Source organism: Drosophila montana, unplaced genomic scaffold (assembly GCF_035044405.1).
Source record: "Drosophila montana isolate Dmon_TW-CO22-7 unplaced genomic scaffold, ASM3504440v1 contig_3848_1, whole genome shotgun sequence".
Lineage (NCBI taxonomy): Eukaryota > Metazoa > Arthropoda > Insecta > Diptera > Drosophilidae > Drosophila > Drosophila montana.
This window is the reverse complement of record NW_026998720.1, coordinates 1,352,508-1,373,285: the sequence shown is the minus strand read 5'-3', so window position 1 is coordinate 1,373,285 and position 20,778 is coordinate 1,352,508. Positions and strand designations below refer to the sequence as shown.

Genomic DNA, 20,778 nt, shown 5'->3' with positions numbered 1-20,778 from the left:
GTTTAGCTACACGCCCACCAATGGGCGGGAAGGCAATCCAAATCGAAATCTGTGAAAGTCTTAGAGCAAGTTACGACAAATTTTGCAAATGAACAAGTCAAGGCTTCCTCTAATAATCGTGACAAAAATATTGAAGCGTCATTTGTTTCAAAAATTCATAAACTTCACAGTTCTCTCTGCGTTTGGCTTACAGTCTTAGAGTCATCAAGCCACCTTCATTGGGTATGATCAAAAACAATTTGAAAGTCAGTTCTTAAGGATTAAACTCTGAGTAACCAAATTTTAAGGAGGACTACTCATGGCCCCTCCTGAAGCTCGATCCAAAACTATTATTGTCATACTTGCTTACAGTTTTAAAGTCACTGCTTTAGGATAACAGTCTCAGAATCACCAAGCCAATAATCCCTTAGAATTCGAGCTGAGTTGCCACGCCCTCGACTTTCCCTTAAAACTGCACAAATTTACATTTGCTTACAGTTTTAAAGTCACTGGTTTAGGTTTACAGTCACCAAGCTAACAATTAGGCAAACTCTTTTGAATTAACTTAATCGATAAGAAATTGCATACAGAGTATTTCTCAGTCGCTCACACCCGCTTGCCTCATTTTTATCGTTATTTTTTTGAGTGCTTTGTAGTTAATTTACAAAACGCCAAATGATCCAAAGTTGTGACCAGCTACCGGAGACTGCTTTAGGGTCGTGACCTAAGCCATAAATGTTGTTGGCATTGTTTGTTTGTTTTCTTTCTATTTTGTTTATTATTATTTTCTGCCTACCTTCTGTAATATGCAACACTTAAAAGCCGCTTAATATTCTTCCGCATTGCTTTGGCCGCATTCAGGGGCTGCACCACAGTTCGCTGCGGCTTGGGTTATGAACCACCTATTGAAACCCACCGGGTCTAAGGAAATGCAACTAATTTTTGGATAGGCTGCATGCATAAAATTTGCACATACAACAACGGCAGCAGCAGGAGCAGCTGCTGTTGGGACTGGTGCTGGACTGGACTGAAATCCTGTGGGCTCGACCATGTCAAGTAAATGAATATATGAGTATGCTATACGAATAACTGCAGTTCCTCAAAACCAAGTCAACATCCTTTTTGGTTAGCAGCAAAACGCAGGCTGAATAACTATTGTTGTTGTTCTTGTTATTGCAGTTGCAGCTGCTGCTGCTGTTTGCTTAACACACTTCCACTTTACTCAATGGCCGCTGCAGTGCTTCACACACACACACACACACACACACACACACACACACACACATACCTACATAAATACATACAGATTCATACGTATGAATGAGCTATGTAAATTCGAGGTGTACCATATAACTCCAAACTATTTTTTTTTGCCCCCAGCCATTAACAACTATTTATAAATGTAGTTTTTTAAATAAATGTTCTTCAAAACGAATTAAAAAATATTAATCTATAATTAAATAAAGATTATATCGATTCTTAGGGTTCAAAAATATTATTACGCTGTCTTGGGTTTGTGCACTTAAGCTTCAGTTGTTTATACTTTTATTTTCTTTAGACATCATTTATTGTACTTGAAAATATAGGAGACTATCGACAAAACAATCGTCTATTGACTGCAAACCTATATAAAGTCGATTGGTTTACTTTATTAAGGATATTGGTCTATATATAGAACTTTCGATTCTCGTCGCCATCGATCTCCAAATTGTAATATAGTCAACCAAGTGAAAATATTAAAGTCTTCGATTGAGTTATCGATTCTTGTAGCAATCGATCTTTTAAATAAATTCTGTTATCAACTCCGTCGATATAACTTTTGACTTGACAATGCTTGAGCTATAAAATACAATTTAATTAACATATTGAGGAAATACATTTATCGATAGATCTATCGATTATTGTAGCCTTCGCTTGCAACTTCCCAAAATAGTTGATCAGTACAAAAGGACTATCAAATTCTCGAGTTGTAAAACATATTGACAAATAAATCGATTATCGATCAAACTATCGACTGTTGCATCAATAAACTTTTTAAGCACACCTCGTTAAACCAAATGTACATACGCGTGAAAAATGGATGTATGTACGCATGCATGTGTGCGTGAGTGTGTGTGTATGTGTGAGATAACTGTGTGTACTGTCGTAATAGACGGCTAGCCTCTTCCGCACGTCTGGCCACGTTCTTATCTTTCTGTAGCAGAACTCCGGCTAGCTTTAGCCTTAGCCTTAGTCCTGGCTGTCGTTGTCATTGTGGCATGCTACTTCTTCTTCTTCTTCTTCTTCTGGTTCAACGTTGCCGCCATCTTATGCCACAGTCGCTGTTGCATCCACCACTTCCGGTTGCGGCATTTCACATTCTGTTGCACGTTTGTTTGTATTGTAATTGTCTGTCCTGACGAAATATATGTGTGTAGATGTGTGGCTGTATGCATACAAATAACCGCCGTGTACACACTATCTCTGTGTGTGTGTGTGTGTCTACAATCGTTGTGTTTATTGTCATTTGCCCCTCGTTGTTGTTATTGCTGCTGGCTCAACTGCTTCTGCTCGTCAAACAGATACAACGTTGTGGTTGTTGTCTATACCCTGTAACTATGGCAAACGTTAAAAAAAAAATAGATAAAATGGATTTTTGCCAAAGTCTGTAACAGGCTATGGCAGACATCTGTAACCCCACTAAAGTTGACTGGATTTATCGATGCCCACATATTTGCCTGTCTATCGATATAAGAGACAAAACAAAACTGCAAATTTGGAGAAGAGATACTTATATTTTTTCTATCGATTCTCTATTCGATAATCGATAAATATGGATCGATAAATATCGATTAAAGCTTAGCTTTGAGGGATTATCCGGGCATCATTTAGATTGCATTAAAAGTTTAAAAAACGATATGCAACTTTGTATAAAGGGTATATGCTAGTCGTTCAGGCTCAACTTAAGCACACTTGCTTATTGCGTTTGGCTGTGTATTTTTGTGGTGCCACACAAATATAGTGCTCCCTGGCAAGCCCAAAGCCCGTGCAGCCAGTGCTGTACACACACACACACACAAACACATACAGCCACAGACACACAAAAGGAGCTGGCCGCCTGCTGGCTACCAAATTGTGCCATGTCGCTGAGGTCATGTCCATGTCGCTCGCGTCGCCGTTGACGTCGATGATTTCTGTTGTGCAGAGCGGAGCGGCAAACGGAGTTGGTGATGGAGATGGAGATGGAGCTGAAGCTGGAGACGGCAGCGGGTCCGGCGGCGGCGGCGGCGGCGTTGTCAACTGAAATGGTTTTCAGTTGTATAGCTGCCAAGTGCAGCGCAGCTGCTGCTGCAGCGTCAGCTCGGAACGGAATTGCAGTTAGCCACGAGGACACAATGGCAAACAATTGTAAGCTCTGACAAGGCAACAACAACAACAACAACCAGCTGGGCAGGGGTTAAGCGTCTTCCTGCTGTTGGCCTTCCTGCAAAGGCGAATGTCCTGCCACAGTTTCTGCTGCTCCATCTCCTCCTGCTGCTCACGTACAGCGCGCACTTTGCTGACAGATAATTGCATTGCACTCTGCATGTGTGTGTGCCTGTGTGTGTATGCATGAGTGTGTGTGTGTGTGTATTTATGAAACCATTTCCATTTCCGCACAGCAATAAAACTCCCAACACGGTCACTAATCTGCGCCCGAGGCGGCCAAGTGTCATTAATTTTATTTTTCTGTGACATTTTCCGATTATATGCGGGGATTTGCCTGCCTGCCAACTTACTGATGCGACTCCCCCTGCCGCTCCCCCTTACACTGCCCTCCTGCTTATGGGCAAGTTTTGCAGTTTACACTTGGCTTGTTGTCCTTGAAAGATTGCCGCGCCTTAGCGTTCAAAACAAATAGGCGTGCGATAAGAGCAGCCTGCTCCACTTTTTCATCATTTTATTTTCTTGTACATATACCCTGTACGCATTAAAAAATGAATACACGTTACGGGTATGCTGGTTTTCTGGTGGAAATGCATGCAACAGGCAGTGGGAGCTGCTTCCGAGCCTACTTTTAATCAGCATGAACGATCGCCGGGACATTTAAGGCTGGAGAAATCCGTATCAATAACTCTTTTCAAAAAAATCTCTTCATTCTCCCGATATCGATACAAATCGATCACAGCCTTCTGTTTTTTGGAAGATACCTCAAAGATTATAAGAGTTAGGGACACCAAAGTTGGCATATAAATTCTCGTGTAGTGTAGTGTACTTTATAGCCTCGAGATTTGGTATATACACACATTTGAATATTAATCTATTAGTTCTATACATTTGATACCGATGCGACAATGAACAGAGAAGTTATTGAAGAATGCATTGGAGCTGAGTGAGAGGCAGAAGAAGCACAAACTGTACACTAGAAGGTAGTTCGCTGTGTTGAGGGTATCTTCTAGTCGAGCACTCTCGACTGTTGCACTGTTATTTGTTTAATTTTTTTTTAGCGCATGTTTTGCCTTTTCGTTAATGTTTGCTCAATTTAAAAAGTTTTCTATCGCCATTTGCATTCGCACGTGCCTCGACCTCTGTCTCCGCCCCGCGTGCAACAACAGCAGCAGCAGCAGCAGCAGCAGCGGCGGCAGCAGCAAGAACAATGCGAATGGGCGGCGCCAGCGGAGGCGCTGCCAAGTGGCAAAGGCAGAAGGAAAACCATTTGCATACGCACCGTGGTACGAGCTGGACGATGTCAAAGTAAAAGTTTTCTTATATACATAAATATATAAACTTTTCTTTTTTTTTTTTATTTTTGTCAAAACTTTGTTTATTTTTTGTGTGCTTCGTGTACATTTTGTTGTTGTTATTGTTCTTTTTTTTTATTACTATTTGTTTTTTGCACTTTTTTTCAGTTTTTTTTCAGTTTTAATTTGGTAATGCAGCGTCGGCCAGCGACGCCTCTAATTGTTGGTCCTTGAACAATAAATTGTGCTTCGTTTTTTTTGTTGTTATTTTGCTCCGCCTCTCTAGAATTTCAATTTCATTAGTTTCACAAATGAGCGGGGCGTGGCAAGTTTTAATTTACATACTGGGCCACAGTTTAAATTGCATGTCAATTGAATAGCGAGCGGCCAAAGTTTGGGGCCAAGTGTGGCATTGTGGTGCAGGCAAATAAATATATACATAAGTTTATGTTATGCGACAGGGCACATATGTATTTAATTATGTAAAACTCGTGTAAAAATAAGAATTCCAATGCATTACGCCTGTCTTGCATTTAAATTAAATTATACCCTGTGCGTAAATTATTTACGAACGCGTCGCAGCAAAGCACAGAAAATAGGCTCTTCAGGGATTATATTTAAGGTGAGCTTGAGAGGGGGAGATTGAGAGGGAGAGTGAGAGAGAGAGAGAGAGTGAAAGAAAAGGAGAATGCATATATTTAGTTTACTGCGAAATTCTAGTTCAATTTGGTGAATACGTTCAATTGTTCATTTGCGAGTCGTGAACCGACGTTCATAAACGGAACGAGTAATACTTACTTATTTGATCTATTCAGTTGCTCGCGGTTAAATGTACAAAAGATATTGAATATTTGATTCCTTCATTTTTCTTAAGCTTTATATATTCATCAAAATGTTAATATACCTCGACTTTTTCCCCCTTAATATACATATTCATAAAATCATTGAATAAGTTCAGTAGTTAGTTTGAATAACCCGTTCAATTGAATTTAGTCTGAACGAAATGAACTCTTCAACAAAATGCAAACGAAAAAAGAGTCGTTCGTTTCGGTTCACGGTTCGTTCTTTGGAATCGGTGTATGAACTTAGCTATGGGTTTGCACCTTAACTTTTCGTTTGTTTTGTGTGCTGCCATTTTAACTAAAATGTACAACAAATCGTTTCTTCTTTTTAAAGTCAGAAGTAGAATATCTGTTGGCAAATTTTCATTGCAATATGTCACAAATGTAGCCTTTTTGCTATGCCAATTGTATTTAATCTAAATCAAAATGTTAATTAAAGATTTGCAAATTTCCTAAAACTATTTATTTTTATAAAAACTTGGATATTTTTTTAAAATAAGATAACCCGTTTTGGTGTTAAGATCAACAGTTTTTTTACAACTGGTTCGGTTTACGGTTCGGTTCACAGTCAAAGGTTAGAAGGAACTTTCAGATTCGAAGCGGTTAGATTAATATAATTTATTTTTTGATATTAATATACATATTAATATACATATTAATTTGAATCATAAAAGCAAATTCGAGTAGCATAAAAAACTGCAATTTGATCAAAGCTCGTAAAACAACACAAGATATGGTCTTAAATTTAAATTCAATTCAATTGATACCTTTTTTATTATAACTTTTTGTATGGAAATAATATCCAAATTGTCTGGCCAGACCCTTGACCTCGGTCGTGCCAGGCGACAGACTGAAATGACGTCTCTGAGGGCAACAACTCCGCCTGTCTAAGTCGAGACGCCTACGGGCCAGCACATGCACCTCTGCCACCTTTATTTGGCATGAAAAAAATTACATTTCAAAGAATTTGTTGTGTTTCTCTTAAATAAGCTGTTACTTACAGAGCTGCTTTTCAATTTCAAAGAAATTTAAATCAATGCTGCAAAGCGGCTTAAAACCCAAACGGTTCGAAACAGCAACTGCAAATCGTTTCCAACCAGAGCCCGAATTTGATCCGAATTAGTAGCCCAACTAATAGATACAGAAGAGCCTAAACCGAAACACGTAACACATAAATTTGTTTTAGGGAAGAAACAATTTCTGTTTTTGATATTTGAAATTGTTTTTGCATTTTTTATTCCCTTAACCCATTAAAAATGGTTAAAAAGGGTATAATGTTTTTGTGCAAATGTTTGTAACAGCCAGAGGGAAGCTTCTCCGACCCCATAAGGTATATATATATTCTTGATCAGCATCAATAGTTGGGTCGATCTAGCCATGTCCGTCTGTACGTCCGTATGTATAAACGCAATGATCTACTATAAGAAATAGAGACCAGAAATTTGAACGTAGGTCCGCACAGTACGGATTTGTTTTCGATAATTGAAAACTTGCCTCGTTTCCAAGAAATCGATTAAAATCGAATAGTATATATAGGTCAAGTATCTTTCTATAAGAGGATTCCGGGTATGCACTAGTCGGGAAATCCCAACTAGAGCCTCATACTTGTAACTCCCTGAACTCGTTGAAATTTAAAGAAGGAATTATCTTTATTATTATTAATTATTTTTTTGATCAGGACGACGAGGTTAGTCATTTTAGCCGTCTATATATTAAAATATTAACGTATTTCTCCTATACCACATGCAGAACAGGTTTTTAATTTTTAGATAAATATCAATTTTGAGAAATTGTTTTTTAAGCATGGCTCGAAAATTATAAGAGCTGGTTATTAGAAATATATTATTTGGTTATACCAAATATAATACTTTTTATTTTTTAGATATTCTTCGAATTTCTCAAAAAAACATTTTGAGCAAAGGGAAGAAGAAGCACATCCGCTGCATTGATGTGGAAAATCAGGGCCACGTATCAAACTGGGGGCATCATTTTTAACGATTAATTTAACTACCAATTATACTTACTTTTATCTCTTGTATAATTTTCCTAGGCATGTTTAAAAATGAATGTTTTTGACAATAATATCATAAACACTCTTCAAACATTTCACATTGCAGTTGCAATTGGTAATTAGCTGGATTTATTCATGCGTGATGCTTGCCCAAAGCCTAGACTCTAGACTCGAAAGTCATATCAGCTGCATACAAATTAATAATATGTCAATTAATTAATTTACGCATACGCCTCGTTGGCTGCATGTGTTTTCATTGCAAAACATATCGAACATCAGTTTTATGAACATGCTCAAATGGCAATTAATATTTAATTCTCCGGGCGTGTCAATATTGATTGTAAACGACATTCGCATTGACTTCAATATGTGCACTTATTGTTGTAATCGAGTCTAAAAAGTTATACGTTTCTTGGTATTGCGCCCGGTTCTGTTGAAATCTCTGAGGATTTCGTTACACAAATGATTCGATTTGTTTTACTCGATGCTTTTGTTATTATTCTGTATAAAATATATTGCCTTGTCTTGTTTACTAAAGCGATACCCTAAAATTGTGTTGTTAAATGGGTAGTAACAACTTGGATATTTATGAAAGAGAAAGACTTTGACTTTTGCTTGTATAGCTAAATCTTCAATTTTTACTCGGCTTCAAATAAAATTTTAAAAAATACGTGTTACGTAGATATTTAATAATCCATCTCCAAGGTCAGAAAATGAACATTAATTGATTTTATGGTAATGTTTTTATGTCCTCAGAACTCCAGGCTTTTTTAAAATGTATTAGTAAAATTTCTTGTAACTCGTGTATCACAGTTTTCGTAAAATCCACTTTCCCGCGTGGAAAATGTTGGGCTAATGTTGTATAGGTAAAAGTTCCGATCGACTTCACTATAAAATAATGCAAACGTTTTGCACGATAAACTGTTTACTTTCCTTTTCTTCTTTTTTACGAAGAGCCAAACGTATTATTAATAAAACTAATTTCAAAAACCACATAAGTGAAATTCATAGGCGGAATATGGGTGAAAACTGATTTTAAATGTAGTAAAAAAAAATACCTTGCTCGGGCCACGCTGCAAAATACTCCCAATTACGTCAAATTGAGCAAATTCCGGGGTATATCCAAGTCGAATGTGTTTCGTTTTTTTTACTTTTTAATATATTTGCAACATATTTGTTAGCTTTCTGAATTTAGGTAAACTAAATTACTTTGGCACAATGGCAGGCACGAATATTGTTGGTGGATGCACAAAGAAATCCAATTATGGCCACAAGGCTGGGTGTATCAGTGCCATTTGACCGACGGCTAACTGATTTTGTTGGCCTGCTTTTTTGTTAGCCACTCGCACGAGCTTAACAACAAGTAATATATCTATATCTAACTATATGACTGCATTTGGCAGTCCAATCTGCTTAGCGAGCACAACTGTATTGATCTTTATCTAAGCTTATGCCTGGGTGCATCAGTTAATTGATTTGCCTTGCGACATGCGGCTGCAGTGTGCTTCACATATATAAACGCAGATCCTATCATAATACATATATTTTTTTAATATTCTGCAATCGTTTGTAGATTTTTTCTTGGCAATTGGCCATCAAATTAGCTTTTTGGCTTTTGCGGCCCACTGTGCCACATTTATGAATATATCAACGAGCCAACGTTGAGTGTCTACCGCTGCGGATCTCTTCAAGTGAGTGTATAAATGTAAGTATGTGTGTGTCTGTGTGTGTGTGAGTGCTCATAAAGCTGCACAAATAAAACTGTCGACAATTGTAAGGCACAGCTCACACTCGCACTAACACACAGATACTGACACAGACACTGACACAGTGGCAGCCACAAAAGGCAGGCGGGGAAAATCAGTTGAATTGCCAGAGCAGAGGCGCCGGCATGAAGGGTTGGCTGTGGGGTCGGATGAAGCCCGAACAGGCGCAGCCGTTGCAATTGCGCCCGCCAACTGCTGCACTGGCACAGGAAATATTATCCGCATTGCCAAAGCATCTTAGCCAAGTCAGAGCGCAAAATAGACAGACAGGCAAGGAGAGAGACAGCGAGAGAGAGAGAGAGAGGGAGAAAAGTAGATAGAGAACGATGCGCTATGAATAAGGCTGTCGATGGGTGTCCCGGGGAAGGGGGGCTTGGTGTGCGGGCAGGACAAAGCGCAAAAGCGGCCAAGTGAATTTCTCAAATACAAATTCAAATGGCAAATTGACAAATGAACCTTCAGAGCATTTTACGTTTCCATTGTGTGAGGGCTGGTATGTGTGTGTGTGAGTGTGTGAGAGAGTGTGAGTGTGTGTAGGTGTAGTTCAGCAGTTTCTGCAGCATTTGCTTGCTGCAGCAAGGGGCAAAATTCACTTTTGCCTCATTTTCCAGCTGCTGCTTTACTTTGAGCGTAAACAAAAAAAAATATGAGAAACGAAAAAAAACAATAGAAGAAAATAACTTGTAAAGCAAAAAACACCATTCGACAGGCTTTTGATGCTGATTTTGTGAAGATGACTTTGCCAGCTGCAAAAGGAGGGCGTGGCACGGGGAGCTGTTGGCTGTTGCGCCGCATTGTTGCGCCGTTGTTCTCTGTGTGCGGCACCAAGTGGCATGAGTTGGTCTATTGAAATACCCGCCCAACCACTGAACCGACAAACCCAAACCCAGAACCAGACCCAGAACCAGACCCACGCCCAGCATGAACAACAAACTACAAATTGTTGTTGATAGGCGATTTTAAAGCTTTGGCTAAAGGCCGATCCCAACGGCCATTGTTTGGCATTCCATTTACTGGCCGAGCTTCGGTAAATTGAGATTACCAATGAGCCAACTACAATTACAATCAAAACAACAACAACAACAACAAAATGGGCACACAATGCGCATTGTTCCTGAAAATGATGCTCTAAGTAAAGCCGATTTTTTGCGCCCTCCGCAAAACTTGGTCGTCTTCTTTAAGAGTTTAAGAAGCAGCAACTTCAGCTTTGAGCACTGCCAAAACTGAAAACTAATCCGAATGCTGGCCAGTGTTGCCAATTACGCTTATTTTTTTGTTAGTTCAAGCTTTTTGTGTCTTTTTGCAGACAAAGTCAAAGGCGTAAAAGGCTTGTGGAAATGCTGTTTGCAAAAGTGAGCTTCTGTATATAAACTTACCTAGAAGCTTCAACTTGTTTAAGTTGGTTTAAGTTGGTTAGGTTGTTAACCCCTGTTAAATCGTATATTAAAGACTTTTAATTCAGCTTAAAACAGAACTGCCTAATAAATGGTCTAATCAATAAGAAAGTTGTGCAGCCACACTTTAAAAATGTTCAAGAATTTTAATCATTGTTTGACCTTTTTATGCCCCGAACACATTAAAATTGGATAAAAAGGTGTGCTAGTTTTTTGTGAATGTATTGAAGAGACGGAAGCTAGCACCTTCGAACCCATAAAGTATATACTATATTCTTGATCAACATCAATAGCCGAGTCGAGAAGCAAAATAATATATATATTATGGTTAATAATATCCATGTCCGTCTGCCTGTGGATCTGGGAAACTTCAATAGTTAGTCACTTGAAATATGCAATATATATTCTCGCATACCACGCGCAGAATAAGCGCGATAAATATCGATTTTGAGATGTAGTTTCTAAAGCATAGATCAAAAGGTATAAGAGCTAGATACATAAAAATTATTAAGATTAAGAATATTTGATTTTCTAGATATCTCCCCCAAAAATTGAAAACTAAATCCTGCTTGCCCGAATAGCGCAACCAACTTAATATTGTCTAAATAAAATAAGAAATTTTAAAACTTTTTTGGCAGCAAATTGTAACTTGTAGCATTTTTTCTAGCTCTTTTTAGCTAATCAACACTTGTTTGGACGCACTGAATCCAGCTTAAAGAGAGCGAGCAAGTTTAGTGAAGCGAGCAAGAGAGCATCCCCCACAAAAAAAAAAAAAAACCAAATTCGATAAGGAACTGTCGCAGTCGAGTGCAACGGAAAATTTGCCTTTTGTCCCAGCAAAATAGCCAAAGTGCCGAGTAATATGTAATGGAGCCCCCTTTCGCCAGCGACGGCAACATGATGTGAAACATGGCAATCGAATCAGCCAAAGCCATTTAGAGTCATCAATTGGCGAGGTCGCGACCGGCACTGGAACAGGTCCAGGCAAAGGGACAGGAACAGGGTCAGGCGTGGGGCTGAACGCAGTGGGACAAATGCACAGCATGGCGGCAAAATGGAGAAGCAAAAGCAGCAGCAGGAGCAGGAGCAACAGGGGGAGCAGCATAGGGAGCTGGAGCAGCATCCGGCTGCCAGGTAAGTTGCACATAAAACAAAAGCCCGAACCAAAGGTCGTCAATCATTGCTCTTTCGACCCTTGCGGTGGGTATTATTATTTTGTCACGAACTGTGTAACGCATTGAAGAAGACATCTTTGAACCCAATAAATACATATATTCTTGATTCGTGTCAAGAGTCGAGTCGATATAGCCATGTCCGTCTGTCTGAGTGCCTGTCTTTTTCTATGCAAGCTTGTCTCTCAGTTGTGAGGCTACAGTGGCGGCCATAAAAATAGGAACACCCACAGTTACTTTGCTTAAGACAGGATATGATCGACCAATTAATTTATGCCTTAATTGAGTATTTTCTTTATCAAAAGTGCACTCATGAGGTAAAATTTAGTACAAATTTAAGTTAATATAACCTTGGCAACAAAAAAAATAAATATGACAAATCGAAAAATCAAAAAACTGCTGAAAACGTAATTTAAAAGTCCTTATGAATCGAGGTCTCAGACAAATAAGTGACGAAGCCGGTTCAAAAAGTCTTCCGTCGAAATTTTCTTATAAAATGTATTGTGTCCGAGACAATAGAGTGGAAAATCGAAAAGAAGACCACAATCTTAAGTGTGCCCCTGTCAAATAACAGTTCAAACCTGCGAAGGTTCTTCGAGTGAGTTTCCTGATATAAAATATCCCGAAAATGGTGTAAAAATTGTATGGCACCATCTAATTTTTTGGTCTGATCTGATCTGAATAAAACTTTTCAAAGGTCCGTATTTTTTTCAATACGGAGGACTAGGTACTAGAAAATCTATGATTAACTTTTATCTTCACCATGCTCCTAACACATAAGTCAATTCTTATTGCTTGAGAAGTTTATTTTTTCAAAAAATCTTGCCTAAACTTGATATTTAGGAGCTCCTAAAAAACCTCATAGAACCGAATGAAACCTCCATTAAAATAGGGTTTTTTTTTCTTGTAAATCCCTTCTAAGCAAGGGTATTTAATCATCGGCATGCCAAAGCTAGCTACTCTTTCTTTTTGCGTATTTATTTGGCGTTGCCTTTTTTATCTATGTCTCTTAAAATGTTCTCTTTCGCTTTTTTTTGCAGCCTGGCAGCAGCTGCTTTGGGCCTTGTGCCTCACCTGCCTCGTCGGGTGGGTGTGGGCGGACGATTGGTCGCAGAGCTGCGCCTCCAACTGTACCTGCAAGTGGACCAATGGCAAAAAGTCGGCCATATGCAGCTCATTACAGCTGACGAGCATACCGACCACGCTGAGCACCGAACTGCAGGTGCTGGTGCTCAATGATAATCATATACCATATCTGAATCGGGAGGAGTTCTCCGCATTGGGCCTGCTCAATTTGCAGCGCATATATCTAAAGAAATCCGAGGTCCAATATGTACACAAGGAAAGTTTTCGCAATCTGAAAATACTCGTGGAAATAGATCTGTCCGACAACAAGCTGGAGATGCTGGACAAGGACACGTTTATGGGCAATGATCGGCTGCGCATCTTGTATCTGAATGGTAATCCTCTGAAGCGTTTGTCCGCCTATCAATTTCCCATATTGCCGCATTTGCGCACACTGGACATGCATGACTGCCTGATATCCTATATAGATCCCATGTCGTTGGCCAACTTGAATTTGCTGGAATTTCTAAATCTCAAGAACAATCTGCTGGAGAGCCTCAGTGAGTATGTGTTCCAGCACATGGGCAATCTGAAGACGCTCTCCCTGGAGGAGAATCCCTGGCAGTGCAATTGCAAGCTGCGCAAATTTCGCAGCTGGTATGTGAGCAGCCGACTCAGCTCGGTGAGCCTGGTGTGCAAAGGACCGCCAGCGCAAAAGGATCGCACCTGGGATAGTGTGGATGAAGAGCTGTTTGGCTGCCCGCCGCGCGTTGAGATCTTCAACAATGAGGAGGCCACCAACATTGACATTGGCAGCAATACGACCTTCAGCTGCCTGGTCTATGGCGATCCGCTGCCGGAGGTCAGCTGGGAACTGAATGGCAAAATTCTGGACAATGATAATGTGCTCTTCGACACGGAGAGCATTGCCTCCGACAAGCTGTGGAGCAATCTGACCGTGTTCAACGTGAGCAGCCTGGATGCCGGCACATATGCCTGCACGGGCAGCAATCTGATCGGCTCCATGACCCAAAACATAAGCATCTATCTGAGCGAGATAGTGCAGCATGTGCTGGTTAAGACGCCGGAGACATTCTGGTATTTTGGCCTGATCATGGGCATCTTTGGCACCGTTTTTCTGCTCATCGCCATCTCGTTTGTGGTGTGTCTGTGCAAGCGGACCACGCGCCAGCATCGGCACGCCAATAAGGCGGGCGTCAAGACCAGCGTCAGCTTCAATGATCAGGAGAAGAAACTGTTGGATTCGAGTGTGACAACAACAACCAATGATCGCGGCGATAGCTATGGCATTGACAACAATCCCAGTTCCATCAACAAAACCGACTCCACCCTCGGCTTCAATCAGATCGAGATTCATGCCGTCGACCATCATCGCACGGGCTTGTCCTTGGCCCAGCAGCAGCAGCAGCAGCAACAGCAGCAGCAGCAGCATCAGCAGCAGGCGGCGGCCGTTGCCAGCCAGGCTCAGGCTGCACAGCATATGCGACAGCAGCTGATGACCGTCAAGGATCCCACCTGTGGCCTGATCAGTGTGCCCACCTCGATGGCCAGCTATCAGCATCAGCATCAGCATCAGCTGCAGCATTCGACGCACTCGCACGCCCATTCGCATGGCCATGGCCAGCTGTCGGAGGAGTTTCCGCTGAATGTGGGCGTCTTTCCACCACCGCCGGAGTTCTGCTCCAACATTGTGCCGAATCCCACCTTTGGCAACATATTCATACGCGTCTCTGTTACACAGGATATGCTGGATGGCGCCGACATCAACATGTATCCGGATCTGCTGAACATACCCAAACGGCTGCAGGATGTCCAGTGCTCAGCCGATGCCAACGCTGCGGGCACAACCAGCGATGGCCAAACGGCTGTGTCACAGTTTGCCACGCTGCCGCGTCACACCACACGCCGTGGCATACTCAAAAAGGATCCCTCGCTGCAGGCAGCAGCAGCAGCAGCTGCGTCAACGGCGGCAGCGGCCACGAATCTTTATCCACATGACGAGATTGTTACGTACAATCTGGAAACGGGCGCCTATCATTGTAGCGGCAACAACAGTGACATGGAGCTGCCGCTGCCGCCGCCACCACCGCCGCCCGCTGTTACCGCAGTGGTGCAGTGCCATCATCCGACGACAGCGGCGCCGCCCATGTCCGCGTCCAATTGCGCCACCTGCATCAATAATGCGCCCACGTCCGCCTGCAGCACGCCGCCCATTGGCGTGGAGGCGACGCCGTTGCGTGACAGCTCCGCCTATCCCAAATACGATAATATGGGACGTCGCATCACCGCCAGCGGCGGGCTGGGCAATTCGACGCTGTCGCTGCCGGACGAGAATGAGACTCTGTTCAGCGAATCCGCGGCAGAGTCGAACATGACGGAGGCGGAGAACACTGGCGGGCAGGATCATCATCATCATCATCAGCTGCAGACGACGGAGCCAGCGCCGGGCATGGATAAGGGTAATGCTGGCGGTGGCGAGTTTGTCTCCCTCTAGTATTATGGTACGCAGGTGTAAAGCGCGTCACCTGTCGGCCAATAGATTGTGCTGCCAGCGCGCTAGCGCCATCTGTCGGTCAATAGATTGTGCTGCCCAAAACAATCAGTTCACAGAGTCAAAAATAAATCCACTGTGGCAATCGTTTTGTTCATATCAGCGAATTCTTCTCAAGTAATTTTTATAATACCAAGCATTCAGTATAACAAATATTAATTAAATATAAAACCAATCTATTGACTGTCGCAGACTTTATGTAGCTGTATGTACAAGAAGAAGAATGCGCGATCCAAGAGCAATTTATGTAGAATCAAAATTACAAACACAAAAAACAACCGTGAGAATATGAGAATGTTATGTTAACAGCGTGCAGAAATAATAATGATTTTATTTAACACACGTAAGTAAAACACGTAGTTTAACTAGACGCATTAACACATAGAAATATATATATATATATATGTATATATATAATCCATTTCTAAATTTAAAACGTATTCCACTGGTCAACATTCATGTTTGCTTACACGATGAATGAAAATTTGACATTCGACCCAATACCAATTATTCCAAAAGCCAATCCGATTGCCATTCACTGGAAAATATAACAGTTCATTTGGGTATACCATTGCTACCGGTGAATGGCAAATGTTTGATACTGATTCATTTTGAAATGTTGCTAGTGGAATGTGTCATTAATATTCCATACTTTGTCTAATTTGGTAAATGTTTAAATGCATAGCGTAAAAACAAAAACAATTCTAGACCAAAAATACTTCGCATAAGGTGTATAAAACGTAACAGTACATATACATATATGTAACTGTAAATATATGTGTATGCATAAGGAAAATATGGACATAGTCGTAATACCGAGCTGCATAGGCTTGAAGAATATTTGATTTTCAACTTCGTTTTCTTAGTGTTAGAAAATTTACTGCTCATTGTATAATCCACTGTAGCCACATTGATATATGCATATAGACCTTAGAGTTCCCAAGTATTATACCTGAAACTTAAAAGTAACTATTTTCTAAATAAACGTATATATGCAAACCTTTTAGCCATGCCATAGGGTATATTTTTAGTTTTCCAATAGAAATTATTGTGTAAATAGATGGATTTTAGAATTTTTTAAATCAAAACATTGTTTTTAAAGCCCAGCTCAATATCAAAAGCTAAAGGATGCCAAACATAATTTTAAAGCTCTGTTTTAAATGTTAAACATAATTGTTATGCCCGCGGGTTGCTTTTAACAGTTCATAATCAGCACACTTAGATATATACACCTAGGTTCTAGTTCTTCCAAAGACAAACATAAATATCCCAGCCAAAACCATTGAGTACCTATCTAGAAAATCTTGTTAAGTTTTTTTGCCTCAACTGCTCAAATTTTTCTTAAACTGTTTGCATTACGAATTTATTTTACTGATTTTTACGCACTCGTAACACAAATTCATTGTATATAGATGGATGTAAAAAAAAAAGAACCCAAACTAGTTGAAAACTAAAATTTTACTTATTATATTGAAATATGCATGGGTGTAAAAACAATGTGTGAGTAAATCGTATTATAAATAGTATATATATATATATATATGTATGTATATCATGTATAATCGCATACAGTAGGAGTATGTATATGTGTAGCCCAACAATTGCAGCAGAATAATTTTTGTGTAGAATGTTTACAACTCGAGCTTGATAATGTAAATGTAAATTATAAACTTAAACTAAATTTAAGTGCATAAAATACATTTTAAGAGACAGCTAAATCCAACATATATAGTTGATGTACTCACAGTTGGCTGCCAAGCTGTATAAAGTTCACGTGGACAGTTTTTTACTTGAGTCTTCAATCTCTGCTCAGCTTCTTGGCAAGCCAGACCCTAGTTACTTAACGGTAGACCTTCAAAGCAAGTGTTGGAAAATGTGCAAATGAAAGAAGAGCCGGATTTCAGATTACGATTCGAATGAAAACAAGAATAAGCTGAACATTTTAGGCGCTTCTCGCAAAATGTCTATCAGAGTCTTTATACCGATTTGTAGGCAACTGTGAGTATACCACTTTTCGATATATATATGTATGTATGTAGTACTATATATATGTATGTATTAGCAGCTGTTGTTTAAATAATGCAAGGCCAATTGTCGTATACAGGCGGATTTACGTACTCCAAAAAATCTTGCATAACTAACAATATAGAAATACATTTAAATATAAATAAATAAATGACAAAAAATGTGTAAAAATTGTTTACAAAAATATGAGTACGCGGCGATTACACAATACTATGCAAGCAAATATTTACACAACTCCACAATACACGCCCCCTTTTTGGTATTTTGTGGGCGAGCGCTCAAAGGGATTTTTGTATTTTGATAAACAAACAAAAAAACATACAAAACTATTTCAATTGCACGTAACATAAAGAAAAATTCAACAAATTAATAATAATAAATCAATAGAGATAAATGTCAGTAAATAGCAAATTTTTTCCTTCAGATCTCATAGTTCTCCAAAAGTTATAACATACTATATATGCGTATATACATATATTTAATGCCTAGCTGCTGCACGGATAGAGTATAAGCTCAGTGTATAGATGAAAAATTCTTTTCAATTCAGTTACAAATTTAATTTCAATGCATTTAACCATTTCTACATATATACAGTTATATAGTTTTTGCTTAAATTGTTGTGGCTCTATAAGGCATGGAACTGATATTAGCTTTTGTTTTACAACACTCATATTTATTTACCTCTTCAATTTATATACTGCAAAAAAAAAGAAAAAAAGAACAATGTACATATAAACATAAAAAAATATATATATATATATATCTCTCATGAAATGTAACAAAAAAATAACCGAGCTGAAAGAAGAAAAAAACTAGCCAGGTACTACCTTTTGAAATCGTTTTAACTAATTAAAAAGTGTTGGTAACCGCCAGAATGCAAACAGCACATGTAAACAGAACTAAACTCTGGAAGGACAACATTCAAACTATGCTTTTAAATGCACACACACACATTTGCATTGGGAATGTTGCAAATATAATTTTAATTACACTGCTTAGTACACTCCGCATGCGTCTATATATACCGAATACCCTTTATTTAGTCAAGTGGAATCAACTCGCCGCACAATGCGTGCGAGCACATTGAAGGCCAATGAGCTGCACACTAGAGATGAGCGCGTGGTGTGCGCGTGATTCGTACACGATCCGAGCACTAAAAATAGCAAAGAAAGGCGCAAGCAAAGGTTAAAAATATCGATACTCTGTATAGCACACATTTAATTGCTTTTATTATTTATTTTTGTATTTTAAATTAAGCAATTAGTTCTATAATAATTTGTAATTTTTAGAACTATAAACGTAAAATGTTCTTAATTATTTAGATTTATTACTATTATTTCAGGAAAAAATGTTCTTTTAATCTGAATATTTTTTGTTAATTCACAATTCATTTAAATTTGATTTATTTCATTTCAAAAACAATCAAAAATAAATTTACCAAATTTAAAGTATTTAGGAATAAAAGGGTATTGATAATTTTTCTACTTGATTAGATAACAAAATCCTTAGTCATTTTTCTGAGTGTAACGACACGCTCTCAACTCTAGTGCACACAGAACCTCACGTTTAATAGACGCATGCAATTACAGAGGCAACTGCTAACATGCCACATGCAAAGCGTGTAAAAAAAGGAACTCAACTATATTTGACTTACATCAGCATGCAGAAAATAAATAAATTCAAATGCAGAATCCGTAGTACAACTTTTTTACCTTTACAAATGTCGCTCGATATTCCGGATCGCCTGCTGCGTACGTAAATTACGTAACAAAATAACAATTGCGCAAAAATTGCAAAAATAAATACATTTTTTGTATTTTGTTCATTTTAAGCAAAAGGCAATCCATACATGCAGAATATTTGTATTTTCTTTCACATTAACCTAAACGAAAATAAAAAATAAAATCAAAAAGAATATTCACCCTGTCACACACACACATAGAGAGAAAAACATGACAAAATATTGCCAAAAATAAATAATAAATATATATATAAATATATATGTACATGTAAAACTCAAATACATGAAGATAGCATTATTCTTTGGTATAGATTGTCAAGCTTTACTACACACTATATTAACATAGATGAAATAAATATAAAAATAATGAACACGAACGGAAATATGAAATAAATTGAATAAAAACTAAAATACATGTGTGATTTCATTCAATTTTGATTGCTGATTGTTGACGGTTTCATCGCAATTGCTCGACCAGCAGATGCCCTGCTATGTAATATACAAGTGCAAACAGATATGATAAGTTGGCTGGTCAATCAACTTTTACATCTACTCTTATTATTATTATTAAAATAGCTATCATTACCACTATCACTATAATTATCATTATCATTATCATTATCATTATCATTATCATTATCATTATTATTATCATTATCATTATCATTATCATTATCATTATCATTATCATTATCATTATCATTATCATTATCATTATCATTATCATTATCATTATCATTATCATTATCATTATCATTATCATTATCATTATCATTATCATTATCATTATCATTATCATTATCATTATCATTATCATTATCATTATCATTATCATTATCACTATCATTATCATTATCATTATCATTATCATTATCATTATCATTATCATTATCATTATCATTGTCATTGCCATTGTCATTATAAGCTTCATTATTATAATTATTATCTTTATCATTATCATTATCATTATCAATATAGTTTTTAGTATCTTCATCAATATCTTTATCTCTATCAATATCATTTTAACCATCGACATCCTATATATATGTATATATATAGATAAACCTTTTTCGCTTTCAACTCGATAATATCACAAACACCCATTTAAATAGGTATAAATGAAATACAGTGACTATTTATTATTTCTGTGTTCTGGTAATGAATCTAGATTTTTTCTCCCCATTTCTCGTAATCAAAACAGCTTTTAACAATGCGCACATTGCGTATACGCAATAAATTCGAGTTAAATTCAAATTTAAAGCATATTTTATGGCGTTAGAATACAAAAGCAGAATGAAATTAAACTGCAAAGAACTTAAAATTATTGTTAAATTATGAAATATGTTTAGGTGACTGCTGCCTCTAAGAAGTCATAGGCCCTTATTTATAAGCTTTACATCTTATCTGTGTAGATAGGAATTCGAAAGGGGCTGTGTTAGAGCTTAGAGGTTGTTTTTGGTAAGCGGTGGGTTAAGATAATGCACCAAAAAAATTGAATATTCCTGAATAAT

General features: G+C 38.4%; 1 protein-coding gene across 2 annotated transcripts in view; it reads left to right on the top strand.

The window, feature by feature from the left end:
* Window positions 1–19,639, top strand: part of kek6 (kekkon 6) — a 68,729-nt gene extending 49,090 nt beyond the window's left edge. Inside the window, exons 3-5 of one of the 2 annotated variants that reach the window (XM_064696460.1) lie at window positions 11,360–11,826; window positions 12,905–13,324; window positions 13,418–19,639. In XM_064696460.1, coding sequence (XP_064552530.1) covers window positions 11,727–11,826; window positions 12,905–13,324; window positions 13,418–15,444 — 2,547 coding nt within the window. In that variant the 5' untranslated portion in view covers window positions 11,360–11,726 and the 3' untranslated portion in view covers window positions 15,445–19,639. Of the gene's footprint in view, window positions 1–11,359; window positions 11,827–12,904 lie in introns of both variants that reach the window. The other variant, XM_064696459.1, reaches the window with a different exon arrangement.
* The last annotated feature ends 1,139 nt before the right edge of the window (window positions 19,640–20,778 follow it).